The sequence below is a fragment of the Phaseolus vulgaris genome, chromosome 8 (genome assembly GCF_000499845.2).
Source record: "Phaseolus vulgaris cultivar G19833 chromosome 8, P. vulgaris v2.0, whole genome shotgun sequence".
NCBI lineage: Eukaryota > Viridiplantae > Streptophyta > Magnoliopsida > Fabales > Fabaceae > Phaseolus > Phaseolus vulgaris.
Window position 1 is genome coordinate 2,221,258 of NC_023752.2, and position 22,647 is coordinate 2,243,904.

At 32.3% G+C, this 22,647-nt stretch overlaps 3 protein-coding genes across 5 annotated transcripts; 1 reads left to right on the forward strand and 2 right to left on the reverse strand.

The window, feature by feature from the left end:
- Window positions 1–391: 391 nt before the first annotated feature.
- LOC137825914 (uncharacterized) lies at window positions 392–3,277 on the reverse strand. 2 transcript variants are annotated; one of them, XM_068631722.1, is made up of 8 exons: window positions 3,147–3,277; window positions 2,362–2,515; window positions 2,152–2,271; window positions 2,026–2,069; window positions 1,778–1,903; window positions 1,185–1,269; window positions 758–814; window positions 392–665 (listed from the first exon to the last, which is right to left on the reverse strand). In XM_068631722.1, exons 2-8 carry the CDS (start codon window positions 2,491–2,493, stop codon window positions 588–590), a joined length of 642 nt encoding a protein of 213 aa, XP_068487823.1. In that variant the 5' UTR covers window positions 2,494–2,515; window positions 3,147–3,277; the 3' UTR covers window positions 392–587. The 2 variants fall into 2 exon arrangements, with proteins under 2 accessions (XP_068487823.1, XP_068487824.1); XM_068631723.1 differs by having other exon boundaries at window positions 2,362–2,506; window positions 3,147–3,258.
- A 2,095-nt stretch (window positions 3,278–5,372) lies between these two features.
- On the forward strand, window positions 5,373–10,568 carry LOC137825910 (ultraviolet-B receptor UVR8). Of its 2 annotated transcripts, XM_068631715.1 has the most exons (9): window positions 5,373–5,547; window positions 5,904–6,167; window positions 7,255–7,448; window positions 7,530–7,577; window positions 8,298–8,370; window positions 8,596–8,767; window positions 9,226–9,657; window positions 9,731–9,922; window positions 10,270–10,568. In XM_068631715.1, exons 2-9 carry the CDS (start codon window positions 5,915–5,917, stop codon window positions 10,328–10,330), a joined length of 1,425 nt encoding a protein of 474 aa, XP_068487816.1. In that variant the 5' UTR covers window positions 5,373–5,547; window positions 5,904–5,914; the 3' UTR covers window positions 10,331–10,568. The 2 variants fall into 2 exon arrangements, with proteins under 2 accessions (XP_068487816.1, XP_068487817.1); XM_068631716.1 differs by lacking the exon at window positions 5,373–5,547 and having other exon boundaries at window positions 5,586–6,167.
- Window positions 10,569–11,184: 616 nt separating this feature from the next.
- On the reverse strand, window positions 11,185–19,121 carry LOC137825911 (agamous-like MADS-box protein FUL-L). The gene is made up of 8 exons (XM_068631717.1): window positions 18,520–19,121; window positions 13,560–13,632; window positions 12,759–12,823; window positions 12,367–12,466; window positions 12,179–12,220; window positions 11,906–11,944; window positions 11,682–11,809; window positions 11,185–11,486 (listed from the first exon to the last, which is right to left on the reverse strand). Exons 1-8 carry the CDS (start codon window positions 18,702–18,704, stop codon window positions 11,387–11,389), a joined length of 732 nt encoding a protein of 243 aa, XP_068487818.1. The 5' UTR covers window positions 18,705–19,121; the 3' UTR covers window positions 11,185–11,386.
- Between the last annotated feature and the right edge of the window lie 3,526 nt (window positions 19,122–22,647).

Sequence of the window (22,647 nt, forward strand, 5' to 3'; positions counted from 1 at the left end):
AGGCCAAAAGCCTGAAGTTATTGGTTATAAGGATAATAGAACGTAAGCTTGAATTAATGGACAATTACAAAAACTAAAAAAACTATCCCTAAGCTCTGACCTACACAAAAAAGTTATTATTGTGACATCTTTCTATCGCCAAAAGGGTGCTAATGGAGGGGACAACCAAATCAAGCATAAGCATTTCTCACAGGGTGCAAAATTTAAAAAAGCAGGACAAGAAACGAATAAAGAAAATACTTAAATGTACTTTATTTTGGTTTCAGAAGAATGTTGATAACCAAAATGCAGAAGGGAGCTTAAAAGCAGTAATTTTTTTTTCATGTAAAAATTAACAAGAAGCCAAACATTTGCACAATTGTAGATTTGCCCGAAGTTAAGAAAACAGCAATTCCAAAGGCATTCACTTTATTATGGCTGCAAAGAAACACGGATATACACATTGTTGTAAAACATAAATATTGTCTTGCATGTCAATAGAAGTTTTATTACATTGGATAGAGTATGATAAAACTCTGAAGGGCCAACTTGTTATTTCCTAGATTTCATCCTTATAGACTACAGCAGAAACTGTGAAAATCTGAAAGTCAAGTTGTAGCAGCTTGGAAAGCTCTCAAGAAAACTTCAGGGGGTTGTCCACCGCTCAACTTGTTGGTCCCATTAATCTGCCAAATGATAAATAAGTGAATCACTGTTTTTTTTTTCCATTATGAAACTGTAAAAAACAGACTGGAATTTTAACAAGGTAGACACCTACCACATAATAAGGAACCCCTGAAATGTTTCCAGAAATCGTTTTAAGCTCCTCCTCAACCTAGGTAAATAGTGTCATGGAAAGCAAGACCAGCATTAGTCGATTTCACCTAGAAAGATCAGGTTTTGTTTTTTGTTATCTGCCTAACAACTAAGGCTCTGTGTGGTTATCCGTTTACATGGTAATGACTCTACACTCTTGAATTGAGTTGAAGGTGCATTGGAACACAGGTTTACTGAAAACCAAACTCACACTAAAAAGATCACACTACCAGTTTGACATTAACATCAAAAAGAAGGAAATGTATTTAGCATTTTGAAGTTAGAACTTACAATGCCTAATGGCTCAAATATTAAACAGAATAAGGCATATCCTAGTAATAATTTGAATTTGAAAATAGCATATAAAAGTGTGCTTATATGTATATTACCTCCTTCAGACCAATGTTGGGATCCCTAAGAAACTCTTCTGCTCCTTCTATACCAACCTTTGCAGCAGATTCAAGAAGAAACTCACTGCATCCAAATTGAAAATGATAATAACTGTGTCATTATAGAAACTTCTTTTTAATAAAGTGGTTGGACTACGCAATGCTAATTGCAATCCTTACTATGTTGGCATCTTAGGAACTAGATTTGAAGACATTTAATTTCAATGTCAATATCTGCTATATCCTACCAAAAAGACCACCCATCATCGGATTTTGTTTCATGCTGAACACTCAATTTCACTCTAATATTAGTCTTTGGATTTACTTTAGAGTACAGTTAATATTTAAATGCACATCCATTGAAGAAATGAGATATTCAACCACAAAGAAATAAAATATATAAAAAAAAAACTTGTCTGGTAAGAATTAAGAGTCATTGATATGCCAAAAAGCGATACAATTCAGCTCTACTGAAATCTATTTCGATAGACATGTCTTCAATGGAGTATGTAGAATATTGTCCTTCGAAGGGCTTAAAGGAACATACATGAAGTGCCATTAATTGAGCAAAAAAAAACGATAATAGCACTTACTGGTCACCAATGTATTTTCCCTGTGTGAAATAGCCAATGCCAAGTTCTTCAACTAGAAGATGTTGCTTATCAAGACCCTGCTGTCTAGCAAAATATATAAGCCTGTGGCTGTCAATAGTGTTTCCCCTGTGGATAATCAAAACCATGGTAGTTGAACATAGGTTAGACAAACTTCTGAACACTCCACTTTTAAAGTGATTTATACATGCTTGTCCATTGATGAAATTTAAAACCACTATCAATCTTACGTGAGTCCAGACAAACTATATTCCAGACCAACATTCCTGAACACCTGCCAAATACCAAAATTCTCTGTTGGTATGAGAAATAGACAACACAGACCAATGATAACAGAGTGATCAACAAATATAAACCTCTGACATCCGAGCTTCCATCCGTTCTGACTGGGATCCAAACTTTTTTCTATAATACTCCCTTTTGTCAATGCCTTCTTTAGGGGCATCAGGATCAAGTTGAAAGGGATGCCATGTTATCTGAAATTCAGTTAAACGGCAAATTAACATATGAAAAACGCAGACATATTTGGTTCCAATGGATGCACAAACAAGAGGAGAGTGTTAGACCTCGAAGTTGTATTTATCATTGGAGGCAGCTATGGCCTTATCTAGATTTCTTTTGCCAACAAAGCACCATGGGCACACAGTATCAGAACTAACATCAATTCTTACAAGTTTCTTTTCAGAAGTCCCACTCATGATCCTGCTGTATCTGCAATATCTTTACAACATTGCAAGTAAACGTAAACTAAGATTGCTATGACAAGGAGGAACAATAATCTTAAACTATTGCCATTAATTTTGGGGAAAAAAATTAATCATCCGTCATATTTCATCATAATGACTCAAGCATTCTATTTTTACCTTTTGAACTATGACCCAAATTTCATACCATTAGTTAAGGCTTGACTAATAGATGTGAGATCATTCCAAAGTGATTTTTTTGGGGGCACTGATCAACAAAATCTTAAATAGAAAGTAGATGCAATTTCTAGGTACTTTTAGTCCTATTTATCGTTAGAATTTGATTTTCTTAATTCATGTAAATGAAACGCTGTGTTAAAGATCAATGCGTATTAGTGTGATAAAATATAACAATTGATCTAACACAAAAACAGTTAAAAAAAGCATCTAAAATTCTGGATGCATACTGCATCAAAGTTTTCCACCCCAAATATCTTCAATTCGCAATAAAGGCAAATACACAAAAAATTAGATGCTGGGAAATATAAGAAATCCTTTACAACCCAACTAATATCAGATCCAGAACAACCCACACCAGTTTAGAAAACAAAAACTAGAAAGAAGATAATGTTTGAGAAGAAGCATAATCAATAACCAACCCAATTTACCTGGAAGGATAAATAGAGAGGAGAAGCAATAAATTCAAAAGCTTTGTCAAGGCTCACAGAAATTGCATTTGGACATTGACCAGAGATTAAGCTTGGGAAGGACAAACTTGTCACTTTTGTTATAATATTATTATTATTCTAATTATTATGGTTTTATGTTTTTTTTTTCATTTGTTCTCCCAACTGTTCCAAGTTGTCCTTTCAGACCCAACCACCCTAACATCTCATCTTTCTCACATATTATTATTACTATATTTTAATTATTTAACAAATTTAAATCTTTTTCTTCCTAATATTCTAGTCAGTAAATAAACATATATAATATTTCCAAATTTCTTAATACTTTATTAGATGAAAATTCTAAAATCTTTTAATGAAATTAGTAAATCGTATGCATAAATTTTATCCTCACATTTCACAAATTATAAGTTTTGATGGACTTAAATAATAAAGTATAAAGAAGAGAATAATATGAAAACCCATATTTATTCTTCAGATTCCTTATCCTTTTTGGATTTAAACAATTTCTTTATAAATAACATTTTTATATTTACTTTTTCATTTTTTTATTTTTTAATTTATAATATTTCTAACTTTTTTTTATTTGTAAAATAAAGAAAAATATTAATTATCAATTGTCTTTTAATGAGATAAACAATCACCCTCTAAACCTAGAAATGATGTACTAAACATTTGATAACACAGTTTGTCTTTTATATTATAATATTATTATATATATATATATATTATATTTATTAAGGGTTGATATAATATTCATATGACTAAGACGTTTCTTTCTTTTTCCTTTTGATGAAGACATATCTTTTCCTTTTATTGAGATGAGTCTTATATATATTTAAAAATATGTCATTCTTACATGAAATTAGATAAAAAAAAAAGTGAGATAATAAGTTCATACTTAATAAATATTTATTTATAGAATAATATCTAATTTAGTCAGTTTAATTAAGATGGATTAGAAGTTCAAAATCAAAATAAAAATGGTAAAAAGAGGATGAGAACAAAAACTACAAGCATCTCAATTCAGCAAAAATTTCATACTGATCTTCATCTTACCATGAAAGATTTTTTTTAATCACTAATAAGAATGGAATAATAGGAACCACTTAGGGTGATTCAACCTTATATATAATATGAATTAAATCTCAAGTCTCCCAAATCAACAAAACGAGAGAGACAAAAAAATTCTACCACTAAAAAATCCGACCAACAAAACGAGAAACAAAAAAATTATACCACTAAAAAACCCGTACAATACTCAAAACAAACCTGTACAAACTCAAAACTACAAACTCAAAACAAACCCAATACAAACTCACTCCAATCAAGGGGCAAAAAGAACAACAACCCTTATCCACTACACCTCCTTTAAAAATAACGTTACAAAATTGCAAGAAGTGAGCGAAAGAATAAATGGAAGCAGCCGACGATACTCCTAACCACGCGGAACATTGATCCCAAATGAGTCAGGCAATTTTACAGTCAAAGAGTAAATGACTAGTAGATTCCTCCTTCAACCTGCAAAAACAGCAAACTAAAACATCAATCTTCACCCCTTCGTCGTGCCAAATTGACTTTAGTAGCAATCTTGTTTTCCAATACCCTCCATATTAGAACCTGGGCCGCAGACAAAGCCTTAATACTCCAGAAAAAATTGTACAATTTTGACAAATCCCGTCACTATGTCCCCTTAAAACACTATAAGCCGATTTAACCGAGAAATCATTATACATACCATCCTCCAAACCCACAAGTCATCAATATCCGAATCAATACTCAAACCTCTAATTTCTTCAAAAAGTTGGCCTACCTGAAACTTCTTCCAATCAAATAAATTTGTTTCCAGTCAAACTTTCACCTTTCACTCTCCTTCTTCCCAGACCCCATCTTACCATGAAAGGTTTTTTTTTTAACAAAATCATTAATCAACATTATTAAATTATTAGAGTGGCACATTAATTAAACATTTATTATCTACGGTTTCAACTCATCAAACAACAACAACCCCGAAGAAACCTAACTGGGCAAACATCATTAATTTCATCAGTGGAAGAAATCTTGCCTTGATAAGCAAGCTAAATACTATAGTCGAATCTTGCATGCCCGTGATTGGATGGAACGAATATCTCGTATTTAAATTGAATAAAGATATTTTCATTTCAATATCTATATATATATATATAATATAATTTGATAATTAAAATTAATTATTATTATTGTAACTGTGATATAGAAAATTGAATATTGTGAACGTGAGGGTGAGGGTGATGAAGAAGCAGAAAAGCATTTGAGTCTACCCTTCTTCTTCATTTCCCTTGACTACAATTCTTGATTCTTTTCTTTTCCTTTTCCTTCTCACTTTTTTTCACTCCTTTTTCAGGTATCTATTCTACCTTCTCTCTCTCATTCAATCCCTCATCCTCACATTTGCAATCAATTTCCAACCCTCTCCTTTTTCCCTAAATTCCCGCTTTCTTCCTTTTCAATCGCTTATCTACTTTTTCTATTTTTATCATAATTACCTGATTTCATAAGGAAATGCCTCTATTTGCTGCTAATTTCTTGTTTTCAACTTCATAGAAACCGGAAATGATTCAGAAAGTGGCTTCAATTTCACTTTCATTTTTCGTTGCTTTAGTTTAATCGTCAAGATTTTATTTTTTGGCGTTGGGGGCGTTCAGATTTTATTTTTCTGTTGCAATCTACAACTGAACTTATTGGTCTTTGCTGGTTAAGGTGAACGAAGTATGGATATTGATGCGATTTTTGGGACCGTTCGACCCGTGAGTGTTCCAAGGAAGAGTGCGATTTATGTGTGGGGGTACAATCAATCAGGGCAGACAGGCAGAAAGGGGAAAGAGGATCAGCTGAGGATTCCCAAACAGCTGCCTCCTGAGCTGTTTGGATGTCCGGCTGGCACCAATGCACGGTGGTTGGATGTTGCCTGTGGCCGGGAGCATACGGCGGCAATTGCCTCCGATGGCTCGCTCTTCACTTGGGGTTAGGACTTCTATTTCTCTTGTGTGCTTTACTTATTCTTCCGTTCATCCAAGTACTGTCTGTGTTTTGTAGTGTTGGAACTTGGAACTGCTTTGTTCCCATGATTGTTCTGTGCTTGTGTTATTTAGGCATCCCAAGGGATAGTAAATTATTAAATTTGTAGTGAATTATTTGTACCTTCCCTCCCTAGATTTTGCTAAGGCTTAATGGTGGGTCCAGAATTTGGATCTTCTCCAGCTCCGCTCCCCCCAGCCATCGTGCAGCAAACATATAAACCTTTAAATTTGTTATGAGAGGAAATAGAATATAATGAATGGTTGAGATTTTGGATGGAGAGAATCTGCATTTTGGATCCACCCGTAGAGTGCTTTGTAAGTAATCCCCACAAGGAAGCTCAGGGGAAGAGGAAAGGAAAAGGGACATACCAAATTAGTAACTGTGAGCTCGTTCATGGGACTTCCCTTCCCAAATTTAAGCCTCTTATGTTCAGAGGCCCCATGCATCTCCTTTTATGTTATAGATATAATAGCATTGGTTGGTTGGAAACTGACATGAACTTTTTAAGCAGTCAAGTTATTCTATTTAGTAGCGACAGCACGAATTATTTTGGTATTGTGCTTGCATGTGCACAGTTACCCTTGAGGTTTTTTTGTTATGTGAAAACTCAAACCAGAGGTTGGTTGTTGCATTAGAAAATAGAGGGACAGAAAGTGTAGGTCTACTTTTGGGAGGGAGACATTCTCCTTGAATAGTGCTTGCAGGAACTGACTTGCAGTATTCTAGGACAAAAACATCTTAACAGATTTCTCATTGCACTTCAAATATAGGATTTGGTCTGTGTCAGCAGAGACAATCTTTGCTGTGCAGTTCTTTCCTTGTTATAATTGGAATTACTTCCATTTGATAATTTATTAAGAATTAATAACAGGGAACAATATGCATACCTATTTATTTACTTTAGATGATTTTCCCCCTTTAATATACAATTCTACTTGTTTGTCTCATTTTTAATGGCTCGTATTAGGTATAATTAGGGAACATAAAAGTGCCTAGTGTCTAAGACTCATGTACGTATTACATATGCTAGGGGCTAATGACTTTGGTCAATTGGGTGATGGAACTGAGGCACGAAGGAAACATCCAAAAAAAGTAAAGCAATTAGAGTCAGAGTTTGTAAAATCTGTATCCTGTGGAGCACATTGTTCTGCTTGCATTGCTGAACCTCGTGAAAATGACGGTACCATCTCCACAAGAAGGCTCTGGGTGTGGGGGCAAAATCAGGTAATACCTTTTAAAGGATTAATACAATGTTGTCTGAAACGATCTATCATTTTCTTCTTCAACATATTGTTTGTATTCCAGGGATCAAATCTTCCAAGGTTGTTTTGGGGAGCCTTCGAACCTAATACTGTAAGTATATATACTGACATATTTGCGTGCATATTCATCATTACTTAAAGAATAATGTTATTTATTTGATTGTTTTTTATTTTTTGTTATTTTCCTTATTTAGAGGTAAATAGACCTGAGTACCTACTATTCATCCATGCAAGGTAGAGAGAGAGGAGTGAAAATGACAATGGAAAAGTGTACTTATAATGGACTCTTTCCAAGCTCCATTTTCTCATTTGCCTTTTTTTCCCTAGAGTCAGCCATGCCATCATATCTGACCGTTGATTGGATATACTTTTTCTCTTGCATATTTGTTGCTCATGTTTTATTTCCATGCCTAACTATGATTTTAGGTTTTCCGTTCTAAACATTGTCATTATATAAGTTTATTTTTTATTTCCAAACTCATGCTCAGTGTCTTTTTTTTTCACTATGAATAAAATGTGTTCCTTCGGTTAATGTAATTGCTTCTGCGAATGTAATTATTTCATAACATTTCCTTTTGCCTAATTTCTTGTTTGTAACCTTGGTAGGAATCATGATATATGAGTGAATCCATTCTTCTAGAGTTTAATTTCATTTTATAAAATGTAAAGAAAAATGTGTAGTTTCTATTTCTTTTCTTTTTTTATAATGGGGGGATACAATTTTTAAATGATGGAATAGGATTATTTTATTATGTTTTGCTGTCTGTTCTTTTTCCTTCCTATCCCATCATTTATATGATCACACTTGCAGATTATTCGTGAAGTGTCTTGTGGAGCTGTCCATGTAGTTGCTTTGTCTGAAGAAGGCGTACTACAAGCTTGGGGTAACTCAAATTATTCATTCTTTATTTACAGCTTTTTTTCGAAAAAATTATGTTGTTTATATATGATTTGTAAATTTTATGTCGATGACTGCCTTTATTGATTGACATGGATGAAGGCATGTAAGTTTACACAGCATTGAGTGTAGGAAAGTAAACATGAGCACTTGCAAACTGGGTTTCTAGCCACCTACTAATCAGGGTTTTCTCACTGTTTTTATAAATCAGGCTACAATGAATATGGTCAACTTGGCCGTGGTGTTACTTGTGAAGGGCTACAGGGTGCTCGTATTATAAGTTCTTATGCTAAATTTCTTGATGAATCCCCTGAGCTTGTGAAGATTGCCAGAGTGTCATGCGGGGAGTACCACACAGCAGCCATTTCTGATATGGGCGAGGTGTAAGTGATTTGAAGGACTTACTACATGGAGATAGTTATAAATTTAAGCATGAGAATTGTGGTTTTCCGCATGACACATTAGGGAATCTCACTTCGGGAGACAAGATGCAATGGAAATGCTGCATCATTATGCAAGTTTCTATTCCCTTGGCTTGGCTATACGTAAAAGTCGACTGTAGTTATACATAACTGGAGCCAACCGTGTAACCCTGTTATATTATATTCTGTGTCCTTGGTTTATGTAGATTCTGTTTGAAAAATATCTGTGGCGAGGTTTATTAGTCTATTTGCAAGGTTTTCTGTGGTTATGTAATTTCTATTCTATGCAAGGATCTTGTTCTGCTTAAATGGTATTATTCGGGAAGGGATGCATAAGCAGTATTACCAGTACTAGTTATTAAATTGGGTTACTTTTATAATACTTTCTCACTTGTAATATTTGTCCTTTGAGCTTGCAGTTACACTTGGGGGCTTGGAAATATGGGCCAGCTTGGGCATTCTTCACTCCAGTATGGGGATAAAGAGTTACTTCCAAGGAGGGTGGTTACCCTTGATGATGTTTTCATAAAGGATGTGGCATGTGGTGGTGTACACACGTGTGCTATAACTCAGGGAGGAGCACTTTATGCCTGGGGCGGTGGTCAGTCTGGGCAGCTAGGGCTTGGCCCCCAAACTGGATTATTCTCGTGTGTTGCTAATGACTCGCAGACATTTTTCCGAAACATTCCGGTTTTAGTTGTTCCTAAAGGGGTGCAACTTGTTGCGTGTGGACATTCCCACACCCTTATCTCTATGAGCGATGGTCGAATTCATGGATGGGGTTACAATAATTATGGTCAGGCAGCCAATGAGAAATGTACATATGCTTGGTATCCATCACCAGTTGACTGGTATGTATTTGTAACTTAAAAGAAACTTTTTCATGACCACACAGGCTTTTATGTTGAAGTTTCTAAATCACAGGTGTGTTGGGGAGGTTCGGAAACTTGCTGCTGGTGGTGGCCATTCAGCTGTGTTGACTGATGCTTGTTCGTTAAAGGAGTTATGTGAGTTTGTACTTGCAGATAGCATGACTTTAGCCAACGCTGCTAAGGTTGAGGATATTGCATGTAGAACTGGATCCGATGCTTTGGCACGCCTTTGTGGAAGACTCAGGTATGTGTGGTGTTTATGATTTTTATATAAACTGCAACTCAATTATCATTAACTTACACAATTATTGGTCAACAATTAATTAATCGTTGAAAGGAAAAACAGTTGTTAGTGTTGGTAGAAGAGCATAATATTTGATGGTAAAACTGGACGTATTCTTGTGCTGACTTGGGGCTTCCTGTTAAGTGTTTTTGAAAGAAAACTCTGGCACAATTGCCTTTTTTCGTTGTTTTTTTATTTCATGCACTATTATGATACAGTTGTTCTCCCTTTCATGTTTCTTTCCTATTTTAGCTTTGTTATTTTCTGAATGAGGAAATGCTAATGTTGTGGTAACAACTTAATGGCAGAGAGTATATGCTTGCTGGTGGAGCTCTCGAACAAAAGGATGAGAAGAACAGTAAAATCTGACTTAGCATATAAACATAGTATTAGTAATTACTTGTGCATATTAAGTTGTATGATACATGTATTCATAATTGGATGGTCGTCATTATTTGGACAAAAGCAATCATGCAATTGACAAGAAAGCTCTACAAGACAATGAATTTGTTCCTATCGAATCAATAGGTCACTAACTCATGCAATAAATTTCTCAAACATCTGAATGAACTCTTGATCTAAATGAGACATTTATGTTGATTGGCTACTTTTATGCTGTGATGAGTTCCTACTTCGTATCCGCACATTGATGATGTTCACTGCTTTTTAGAGTACTGTGCCACTACCAAACTTAAGTTATCTGTGATCAATACCTTAATGATCTGTCTTTCTGGCTGGATTTACCTTTTTTCTGACTACTAATTTAATTTAATAGTTCAAGATTATCTAATTTAATAGACAAAATGGTAAATCTCTACATTACTGAGGAAAATAACAATGTAACATGGTAAATTAGATTTTCAAACAGGTGTAATCCTTTGTTTTGGACATTTTGGGCTTCCAAACGTTTTTTTAAATTAATCTTTTAATCTCATTATGATACTTTTCGATTTTATATTTTTTTACGTGGAAGAAAAATCAATAAGAAAAAAATCCTACAGCTTCGAGCATGTTAAGCCTATTTAAACCAAAACCTGCTTCATCCCTGGGTCTGAATTGCAAAATAGAACTTGCGACTGCATGATTTGGAGGGTAGAAGTTACATTTCTTTTCGATCTTTTCACTCATCTTTATCCAAACCAGGTTTAACATTGAAGCCTTAAACCCGCTGGAAATAAAAGAAAAAGACACTTTATGGGAAAATAATTAGCACCAACCAAGCATCAAAATAACTGCTTAATACTAATTGATTTCAGAATGAACCATGCAACAAGTTTGAGCAGTTATTAAGCTCGGCATATTAATTAGCTATTCTAAGATATAGATACATAGAAAATATATATATTTATATATAGTTGAGCATTACACATTAATTATGACATGTGACATACTTGGTATAATCATGTCAGCCTAACTAGTAAGTAGTCAGATGTGCAGCATCCATGGTGGGATGAGTGAATTGGCAGTTGGCACTGTTTGAGCTTCACCCCTTTCCTCCACCCTTGTTCTTCCTTGCAATGTCCCACTGCACCATTTTCACACTTTCATCAATCAACTTAGCTAATATACTCTATTCTACGAATCTATTATTCACATTACCACCCTTAGATATCATCAAACTAGTTTATAGTCTGCATTTTCATGTTAACTTACTACTTGTATAAACTTATACAAGTTCACTCAACATTTCTTCTTAGAAAAGAGAAATAAGATGAGATACCTGAGAGTTAAAAGTCTTTGTGATGGTAATAGTTGTGGAGAACATAAGTTGAGGTTGGTTGAATTTTGGCCAAGAGTTTCTGGTACGCTCTGTGGACGTTCAGTCATTGTCTTCTCTTTCTCCTTCATCTACTCATAAATTTAAGCACAGAAAACTTTTTCTTTATCCTTTATTGAATACAAGATTTAGATTGAAGTGTTAATAGAGGAATATGTTGCTTGTACCTTTGTTAGCTTGCTGTTTTGCTCTTGTAATGTCCGTGCCTGTCGTGTCATATGCACAACAAATATTTATCATTACAAATTCCAATTTAAGTTATAGTAATTTGTTTTACCTCTATGAATTTGTTTTAAACTCAGTTAGTACCTTCTATATCATTAACATTAACCTGTTATTAGAGTTTTTTTCTGAAATATACATTCAAAGTTCCTAGCTACACATTATTTTACAAGCCATGCATGCAATCTAGCCAATAATCAATGTCACCCTTATCTTACCCTTTTATGCAGCTCTGAGATAGATTGATTCATAACTTGATTCTGCAAAATTCAAAAATTGATAAGTCAGATGAAGAACAAAAAGAAAAAGAAGCCACATGTGCACTAATGTCATTCTTTACTTAATTTTTCTCTTTTGTTGGTTTTATCTTCTTGTTTCGCATAAATTAATAAGAAACTCTCTTCACCTTTCTTGTTCGGATGCGCTTCAGAGATGTGTCAAGCTGCTGCTCCAAACTCTGAAGCTCTTTCAAATTCAAGGGATCAAGCTCATTTCCCAAGAAATTCCTATATTCAAGATCATATAAACTATATATCATTCTTTCCATAAGATTTTTTATTTTGTAGCATCTAATCACGTAACTATAGCCTTGTCAAGTGTCTAAATCTATTTAGCAAACAAGTGTTTGGCTTTGAAAACTGAAATGATCTTCGGAAAATGTAAATTACTTTCAAACGTTGTTCTTCATAGAATGGAAGAAAGCAAAAGGGTGGCCACCTACTCATATGCAATTTGAAAACATCTTTCATAGCTTCAGTAGTTGTAATTTTTATATAGCATGGAATCTAAATAACGTACCTTACGTTCCTCTCCAAGACTTCAACTTTAGCGTTGAGCTTGATATATTCGAAAGACCAATTGCCCTACAATAAAATGATCTTCGGTTACTATTCATGTGACTTACATCCAAAAGAAGCATATTCATATTCACTTCCATGCATGTGCATAAAAAAAGACACAAGTATTAAGAAATCGAGATTTTGTTTTTTTAATAGCACTACCGTGGTTAATTGTTAAGGATAAATTTAGACGTTAATATGTTGTCGTATAAAAGAGTAAAAAAAAAGGTGAAAATCATTAACCTTGAGAAAATGTGATTATAAATATCCTAGTTAGAATTAAGCTAGTCCAAGCATCATTTGTGACAGACAACATGCATAATAAGTCCAAACATCAAGTACTTTTATCAGTGGTAAGTAATTAATGTGTGTGTTTCTCTCATTATAAAAGTATTATTCCTAATCAGTGTTTGTGTTTTTAACTTCTAAAAACATTTATAGGCAATTACATGCAGAGGTTGATTCAAGTTAACTGGCCTTAACTTGAAGAAATATTATTATTAAAAAAAATGGCCTTAACAAAATTTGCTATTGAAAGAAATGATACCATCTCTCATTTACAAACTGATTTATTGCACATGCAATGTGTTAAAATATGTATTTTATTATAAGACATAAAAGTAAGACAAAAAAAACTCATTTAACAATTATTGATCTCTTGCAATAATTAGAAACCAGACTTAATAAGTGTTTTTTTTTTCATAGTTATCATAATATATTGGGTAGAGAGAGAAATGATATATGAAAAATGATGAAGTACCTCAGAATCATTGTTGGTCCCATTAAGTGCTGTATGAGTATATCTCTCGTAACGTTCCAAGACATCTTCCATGCTGTTACATAAGTCAAAATAAAACTATAAAACAAGTACAAAAACTTCAAAACCTGTGATATTTTTGTTGCTTTGAAGTACTCTAAATATCAATGAAATTACACACGTTCAACAAAAGTTACATCAAACAGGAATGCAATTCAGAAAAATAGTTAAAAGTCGATGAATCTACGTTGAGCTGAACATAGCAGACCAAAGAAGTAACTGTATCTATTAAAAAGTTAAGATAAAAAAATGATAAATTTAATCTTTTAAATTAGTATAGTTTTTTCATTTTTCATTTTTTATTTCTCCTCTGTCTTCTATTCACTTAAACAAATAAAGACAAATTTCACTACTTTAAGTTCCCTTGTTGAAAGTTGGAACTTTTTGCAGAACCATTACACCTAAGTTTAGCTTATTGGACCTTTCTTGGGAGACAACTACAATCTTGTTTCGACATAAACAAATTTGACTAATTATCAATTGTGATTTGTATTTAATATTATAAAATAAATATCTATTTTATTCTTAATCTTCTAAATATCTAAATCTGTAACACAAAATAAAACAGTTTTGGATAACTAAATTCAAAACTAAGATGTGATTTCTGGATATAACTATGTGAAGCACATAAACACGTCTTCGGACATTAAGATCCAAAAACTTTTTTTTTATTTAGATACGAATATTCGGAAAAGATGATAAGGATAATTTGGAATTTAAAAAAAATTATTAATGCATACCACAATTGATTGGTGCAGGGAGAATTAGCCAATAATTTTTCTTCTTTTTATAAATGGTAGCTCATACATACTTAGAGGAAACAGATAAAACCACGAATATTGATGTTAGAGATTATTTTATCAGATGATAGATTATGTTGAAATTTTATTAATTTCGAAAACAAAAAAGAAAGTGAGTTATAAAACGATAAAAAAAAAGTGTCATAGGATAAAAGTATATAATAGATACATGAAAAGTTATAGAAATTTATAAAAAAAAAGAAAACATGTGTAAATAACATTCCTATATTTAATTTATTGTTTTTCTTAGTATATAAAAGAAAATCTTAAAAAGTAGATAAAATAAGATAAAGAAACTAGCATTTTGCAGATTTTGAAGCATAAAAGGGTGACAATAACCTATGAGCACTAGAGGATTCAGATAGTGTTTGGTGAACTTTAGTTTGAGTTTGCACCTACAGAACTCCTGAATGTCAGACTGCACGGAAAACAATGCATGGCATATTATTTCATCTTCTTCAACAAACTATTCCTGTACTTCACTCTTTACACTGTAGCTACTACCTCTAGAGATTCTCAAGCTTAGGTTTTCTTGCAAATTTTCTCTCTTTCTTTCCTTTTAAATTAAATTACACAAAACAAACTTGAATCAATGGATTCAAAAAGGCCAAGTTGCAGAATCCCAACAGTTGAATCCTGAGAATGAAAAGAATATAAAGCAAAGAGAGTATCATGTGGCTTAGAGGCCTAGTTGTGTAAGGGGAATACAATGTTTGAAATATCTGAACTAAAGAAAAAAAAGTAATAGTTAGAGACTAAGTTGGAGAGTTCTGCCTTGTCATGGTTCATAAAGGAGTAGTGGGGTTTTGCAGTAGGAAAAGGTGAAAATATGGTTATGTACCAGTTCATTCTTACCAAGAACCCTGATATAAGTACCCTATTGAACCAACTATATTCAAAAAGCAAGTTTATAAGTTTAAACAGTTAAAAATAGACTTGTTTTAAATAGGTTATTACTTCTAAAGACTTGTTCTGTTTTTTTCATTGATTCTGATGACTCATTCCTATAATAGACATCTTTGTCACTATTAATTGCATCTTAAATTTCTGTGTTTGGTTTGACAGTGTGAAACCGATCACTCTACCTAGTCTTATCCATCCATTCACAACCACTTGCTTTATTGTGCATCTATGTAATAACATTGTCATATCTGCACTTGACAATGTTGATATTTATGTATGCATGTGAATTCATAAGCAAGGTTTTGAGACTCAAATAAATATAACTTCGGTTTTAACTTTCTAAAGGAAACAAACACACTATTGGCTCTAATTCTACCAATGCATGGAGAGTTTCAAGATAAAATCTTAAAGAGGTGTAACAACAACTATTGACATCAAATGGTTATATGATCACAAAATCAAATCCCTCATAGTCTAAGTTGTACCTAACTTAGCATATATATACAATTTCTAAACTTAGGATATATGATTTGTAAGCTCAACCTTGAGGAAATGTTTAATGTAACACACTCATGTCTGCATAATTTAATAAATTTATTATATATAAATAAGATCTTCTCAACATTTATTGCCTAATATTACTTTACCTCACTTAGATTGAAGAATAGTTATTGCTGATTAAATAAAAAAAGATTGAAGAACAGTATTGGACACGCAATTAATAATAAACTTTTTTTTTAGATTTTAAATCTATTATATTAAATAAAATTGTCATATAAGAATTATTCAGAAATTATTAAAGTCGACGAGAGTCAATATATTCCAAAAATAATTCTAACTTATATTTTCTTTTAATGACAGTCAAATATGATTACCTTTTAGAACTTTAGATTAAAATAAAATGAAAACAATCAAAATAATAAATAACTTTTCTCTTAAAAATAATTTAATATATATATAAAGCTGAGCTGGCTTGATTCAACAAAAAATAAATTAAATATTCATATATACACCTCACCTCCATAGAAGCAATATAAATAGAGATATTTTCATCCTTTTGCGGTGCAAATAATGCATATATAGTATAGGTTGTAATTAATAATGAGAAAATAATAAAGTGTGTCGGGAAAATATTTTAGTGTATTTATAGAAAGTGGAAATGATTAGACATGGAAGAGATAACGCGATAAACCTTTAATAGAATGTCGTACACAAGACTTAAAATAAGCACATTTTAAGACAATTTGTGCAAATTGTATTACTTTGAAATAATCTAATATCTTTATCTAATATTAATTATAGAACTGCAAAAGCTTGCATATATAAACATTTCATCAGTGTTTTGTTTTGGGGATTAGAGAGGTAGGGTAAAGCAATCTGTTGTTTTCTGTTTGTTGTAGTGTTTAAAGGATGAAAATATAATTTTATATATTTCATGTACCTATATAGAAAATAAAATCTCAAAACTTTAAATTCCCTATTCAACTTTTGGGTAGGATTCATTGCATCTCTCTTGTCACTATCATCTATAGATCCTAGAGAGAGTATTCTTCTGTATTTCCATTATTGTTTATACATGTCAAATTATTATTTTCCGCCACCATCATGATGACCCTAAACCCTAGTTCATCATATTTCTAAATATACAACAACACAAACAGATTTTTACAATTTTAAGTTCTTATCAAATCTTCCACACTTGTTTTGAATGCATGTTCTTTATTGGTAAAAATATTCATTAACGCATTAATAGTTTGTGGGAAATAAAAAAGTTTAGTCAATTCATTTCACCACTTTCATATGTATGTATGATCAGTTGTTATGGTAAATCTTTCTCTCTTATGATAAATAAGAGATTCATCACAATATGAAAGACACATTTCTTTGTTTAGGTTGACCTATTTTTACTTACAAATGAGTTATATCAATAAAAGACTGTAATGTAAAAATGGTAATCTTTTTCTTACTAATTGAATAATACATTGATTACTTTTTCTTAATTAGTGAAAAAAATTCGCTCTCTGATTTGAACATATAATTAATTATAGATATTAAAATCTTTTAATTTTAAATATATAAAAAAAATTGAATCAAGAATATAAAATTACTTACAAAATTATTATTTTCCTTTAATTTAGCTAGTTTCTTTTTAAAAGGATATGACTTGGTTAAAAGAATATAGGGATTGATGAGATATTAACTATTTGTATTAAATGTTTTGGTAAAACTATATATATGTGTGTTTTTAAAATAGTGAGTGTAGTTTTGTGAAAACAGAAAAACTTGGATTTTGGCTGTGATTTTGCCTTTTTTAATGAAACCAGAAGTCCAGTGTTCAGAAGCTTTTTCAGTTAGTATGTGACTACTTTTGCAAAATCCTAAAAGAAAAGATACCCTTTTGCGTCACCTATTGGATTAAAACAGTCACTGGTTAAAGCGTCATCTGTTGGATCATAAATAGTCATTGCTTTGAGATGTTGTTCGGACAATGGTTTGCACACATTTCAACACATTCAAACCGCGACTCGTGTCTTTAGACACTTTTAGTTAATCGTTTTTGTTTCACACAAATTGATTCTCGGTGACACTTTTCAACAAACAAACATCTGTTAAGGTTACCACAACTATGAACAACACAAACATGCACTGTGTTGCGGCTTCTCATTACCCGCTGGATCAAAGAAGCCGCGTTAGAAACACAAATCTCAAGGTGATGGATATATTAATTACTTTTAGGCATATAGGTTTTATCGTATAATTTCACATGAAGATATTTATAGTATGCATATCTACATACATATACCTATAAATAACCACACGCTGACGCAGACATATATATATTCTATATAAACATTTAAAGAAACTTGCAAGAAAGCAATAAAGAGATGTTTGATGAGTTAGTATGTGAAGAGAAAAAAGGATAGCGAAATATATGTGACAGATCGAAACTAAACTTAAAAAACAACTTGACGTTGAAAGCATAGTATTATATTGTTTAGCACTGTATTATAGAGAAGGGTAAGGTCAAACAAAAAGATAACAAAATCAGATATATAGAGGAAGCAGACAAAGAAAACACACATGAGACATACACGTTTAAATAATTGAGAGCAGAAAATCAGAAGTGGTGATAAGTAGATCGAAAACAAGAAAAAGAATAAAGAATGAGAAAGGAAGAAGTGATGAATGAGGATAGGAACCTGCGTTCAGAGGAATACTCAAAAAGTTTGCCTTTGGTAGAGAACATAACCAAAGCGACTTGAGCATCGCAGAGCACAGAGATTTCGTGAGCTTTCTTGAGAAGTCCCGTTCTCCTTTTGGAGAAGGTGACTTGCTGGCTTGTTTTGTTCTCGATCCGCTTGAGCTGAACCCTACCCCTTCCCATCTGAGTAGTATGGCAATTGTGGAAAAGCAGGGTGAGAATTATTAGCTGAAAAGGAGAAACAGAAGAGAAGGGTTAAGGAGTGAGTGAGTATAAATGTAGAGAGGGTTGGTTGAGTTTGTTTGTACAAAGAAAGAAAGAAACCCTAGGGAGTGAGGGAGTGAGGGAGTGAAGTATTAGAGAGGTGAAGAAAGAAGAATGAGAAAGAGAAAAGAGGAAAGGAAAAGAAATGGAGGGTGTCTAATAATAGGATAGCATAGCATGGGCATTGGGAAGTAGTTTTAACATTGTTATATTTTTGTGCTTGGGAAATAATGGTGAAGGGAATAGAATAAAATGGGGAAAGGAATGGAAGAGAGGTACGATGCGTTGTCGAGTGGTGATTGGAGGAGGAGTTGAGGTACGATGCGTTGTCGAGATGGAATTGAAGAGGAGTGAAGTGTCGTGTTGACAGGGCTTAACGTTGGGAGACAGACCGTACGAGGAAGTGGGTCCCACGGATAAGAGAGCAACCGGAATGGGGTTTGTTGTGTTGTGTGTATGGCACTCACCCTTTGCTTCTCATTGGTTGACGGCGCCCCCCTCCCTTCACACTTCTCCTTTTTTTCTTCATTAATAATATTTAAAGGTAAAACAATGCATTCCCTACTCTACTCTATAACTCACACCCTTTTCTTAAGGATTCTTCAATTTCTATCTAATTATCTTTATTACTTCATGTGTGGAGACTAAATATATAATAACACCTTCATTTTCATTTTTACAACTAAGTTTTTGACTCCAACTTCATAAGAGAAAGAAAAATATCATTTTTGTTTATGAACTAAAATATTTATTATTTTGAAATTTTATCAGATATGATTTTGGGTTACTTTCAAAGTTTCTTCCGTTTGTTAGAGATCCCACATCGACTAGAGATTAGAGCCTTTCATTATATATAAGTGGGTGCAAACCTCAACCTTATGAGTCGGTTTTATAGAGTTGAGTTAGGCTTAAAGTCTACTTGTGTTGGACCTATCGTGTCACCTCCTATTGGACCACCCAAAATATATAGTCCCATTGGCACGAGTTGGCTTCAAGATGTATAAGAATTGGACCATCTCCGAAGTGGTTTATATTTTATTTTATTTTTTTGCTGATAAAAAACTTGAATTAAAATAGTTTTTGAAATGATAATAAAATAAATAAGAGGAAACAATTAAAAAACCTTGTGGAAAGAAATAAGGGCTGGTAAAAAAAATGGAAAGAAATAAGGAAATTTTTTAAACAGTTTCTTATATAAGACCTGCGCAGAAAACCAAAGCATAACAGGGGAAAATATAAGAGGAAAATGAAAGGGGTTTTTCTAAAATATCGAAGTAGTTTATGTAAAAAAATTAAGGAAATAAGAATTTAGAGAAATTATAGAGTAGACTTTTTGAAAAAATAGTAGTTAAGTTTAGGTTTTAGGATATTATATTGGGCAAATTGATGATAATTTAATTTTTATTTCCCTTTTAAACTCGGTCTATTAAACAGTTGGGGTCGTAGTTGGAAAGTGAGAGATATTTTCTCTCGATCATGATCATTGTTTAATATTACTTAGAGTGTTTACTATAAAACAAAAATTATAAGCTTTCAAAAAGTGTACGAAATGGATTATTCTAATACTTAATTAGATTATACTATAAGAAGATACTCGAGCTTTAAGGACAACTAATGGTATGGAATTCAGTTTTAAAGAGTCTAAAAACTTTTATAGAAACAAAACATTGTGAACTAGATTGTTCAGTATACTTTACAACAAAATTAAATTTTCTAAGGATGAAAATGACCTTGTTGAAGATGACAAGGAACACTCTACAACAAAATTAAAATTTTCAAAGGATGAAAATGACTATGTTGAAGATGACAAGGAACACATTGTCACATTTTGTTTTTGATAGACATATCAAGATGAAGTTGTAAGCACGACATGGTTTATGTAGAGTAATTTCTTCTTATAGTTGTTTTAGTTAAAGGATATGTAGTCTTAAATAAGAGTTTTAGTGTTTGTTAGTTCATTTATGTTATTATTGTTCTTTTTAACCTCATGCTCGTCAATCACACTCTCTAACACAAAAACAAAAGACTACAAAAAAAAATAAGTTCTTATATTGGTTCACCTCAAACCTTGGACTAATAAGTGATTACAATGAGTACACCAAACTCTTTAAGTTACAATGAGCACAATCTGATAAAAAAAACAATGAGTACAGAAACCTCTCCACGTTATAATTAGTATGCAAACCTCTCAAAGTCATATCAATCTTAATCTCCTCCTGAGACTAATACCTCTTAAGACACAATAAAATACTCTCATAGAGAGTATATCAAAGCTCACTGGGTATACCTTAGAATGTGAAGAATTTACAAAATTTAGCACACAACCCAATAAACTAAACACTATGAAAAATTGATATGAAAATCTCATGTTGAATCTTTTTGTAAAAAGTTGTTCTGATTGTTCTACTATTCATCTTAGTCTTGTAAAACTTTATATAACTTTATCAAGGATGAACATTTGAAGCTTGAAACAACAATACTTGATGTTGCATAGATTTTGCTCTACCATATCTTTATTGTTTGTAGACACTCAAAGAGGAAATTAACTTCTGCTTTGATGGATTCTACGCGTCTTGAACATTTATCTGCTTATGGAAAACAATTCAAATAAATTCGTAATAGAGTGTAACAAAAACAAAACAAAACTGATTAATTTTGAATAATAAATTTGAAAATCTTTTGTTTTAAATTTTGTGTGTGTTAATGTTATATTTCAAAAACTTTTCATACTTATATAATTTTAAAAAGTTCAAGCATATCTTTGATTTAAAAGATTAATCATGTTTGATACAAATTTTGTTAATGATTCATAACCATTTAAGAGCTTACAAAACTTTTGCAAAAAAAAAAAAATAATTAATTAAGTTTGGAAATATCAAACAAAATAGATTTGGGTAAATGAAGGCAAGATCATCTAATACTTAAAACATTGTGAGACTGTTTAGTGAGTTTAACATAAAAAAATCACCTAACACGTTTAACACATTGAGATCGTCTCACATGTTAATATTGTAGAATGTCTAACATGTTTAACTTAACACTGCACATGAAAATTAACTTAATATAAATATTTACTCATCTTATAGTTGTTATTATCAAAATCTCATAAACTTACTTCATAAGACCGTCTAGAGGTGACTAGACCATAAGTGGCTTAACAACATAAGGCCTCGTTTGTAACATCTTTTCATTACATTTATAACAAAATAGGTCTCTTTAATCTCATTATTAGTATGTTTCCTTGCTAACATGGTTTACCTAAGATGAAAAGAAGAAAGGAACAACAGAAGCAGAGTGGGATTAACTCGCTCTGATACCATATTGAGATCTGGTGTACATGATTGACAATGAATGTTGGCAAATATTATATTATCATAGACTTAAGTGGTGTGGTGCTGCCATAAATTTTCATGAGAAAAGAATGAGAGAGAGACAAAGAAAAAATGAAAACAGAAAAACTGAACTAATTTTTATTAACCCCTAGGTGCTTTATATACATGAAGGAAAAGGAAAACAGAAAAAGAAAAAAAAAACTGCATATATTACTTTTATGCAGAGCTACTCTATATTAATAATTTAATATTCCGCAGGAGCTTGTTATGCCAAAAGCAAGAGAAATTCCATTTCTTTCTTTTCTTTTTTTCACCTTATTCCGTGTGACGACATAAATGAGATGAAAAATAAAAGAGCTCCTATTAACTTATTTTCACCTACTATAATAAGCTCATGAGTTTAGTTTTACTTCATTGCTAAGAAATGAAAGAAGACTTTCATCTCCAAATTTGATTATGATATAACTCACTTCTTTTTTAGTATGAATCAGTGTCAAACTATCTAAGAAACATTAGTTCTCCCTCAAAAA

What these genes read in the sequence shown, in the direction of transcription:
- LOC137825911 (XM_068631717.1), bottom strand. Translation starts at nt 18,704, where the DNA reads ATGGGAAGGGGTAGGGTTCAGCTCAAGCGGATCGAGAACAAAACAAGC. An exon ending in AGCGCATCCGAACAAGAAAG is followed by an intron (nt 12,221 to 12,366) that starts GTGAAGAGAGTT and finishes TGAATTTTGCAG; the next exon opens with AATCAAGTTATGAATCAATC. An exon ending in CAAAGACTTTTAACTCTCAG is followed by an intron (nt 11,487 to 11,681) that starts GTATCTCATCTT and finishes AAAATGGTGCAG; the next exon opens with TGGGACATTGCAAGGAAGAA.
- LOC137825914 (XM_068631722.1), bottom strand. Translation starts at nt 2,493, where the DNA reads ATGAGTGGGACTTCTGAAAAGAAACTTGTAAGAATTGATGTTAGTTCT. An exon ending in ATGATAAATACAACTTCGAG is followed by an intron (nt 2,272 to 2,361) that starts GTCTAACACTCT and finishes ACTGAATTTCAG; the next exon opens with ATAACATGGCATCCCTTTCA. An exon ending in CAGGGGTTCCTTATTATGTG is followed by an intron (nt 666 to 757) that starts GTAGGTGTCTAC and finishes ATCATTTGGCAG; the next exon opens with ATTAATGGGACCAACAAGTT.
- LOC137825910 (XM_068631715.1), top strand. Translation starts at nt 5,915, where the DNA reads ATGGATATTGATGCGATTTTTGGGACCGTTCGACCCGTGAGTGTTCCA. An exon ending in AGGCGTACTACAAGCTTGGG is followed by an intron (nt 8,371 to 8,595) that starts GTAACTCAAATT and finishes TTTATAAATCAG; the next exon opens with GCTACAATGAATATGGTCAA. An exon ending in ATTTCTGATATGGGCGAGGT is followed by an intron (nt 8,768 to 9,225) that starts GTAAGTGATTTG and finishes TTGAGCTTGCAG; the next exon opens with TTACACTTGGGGGCTTGGAA.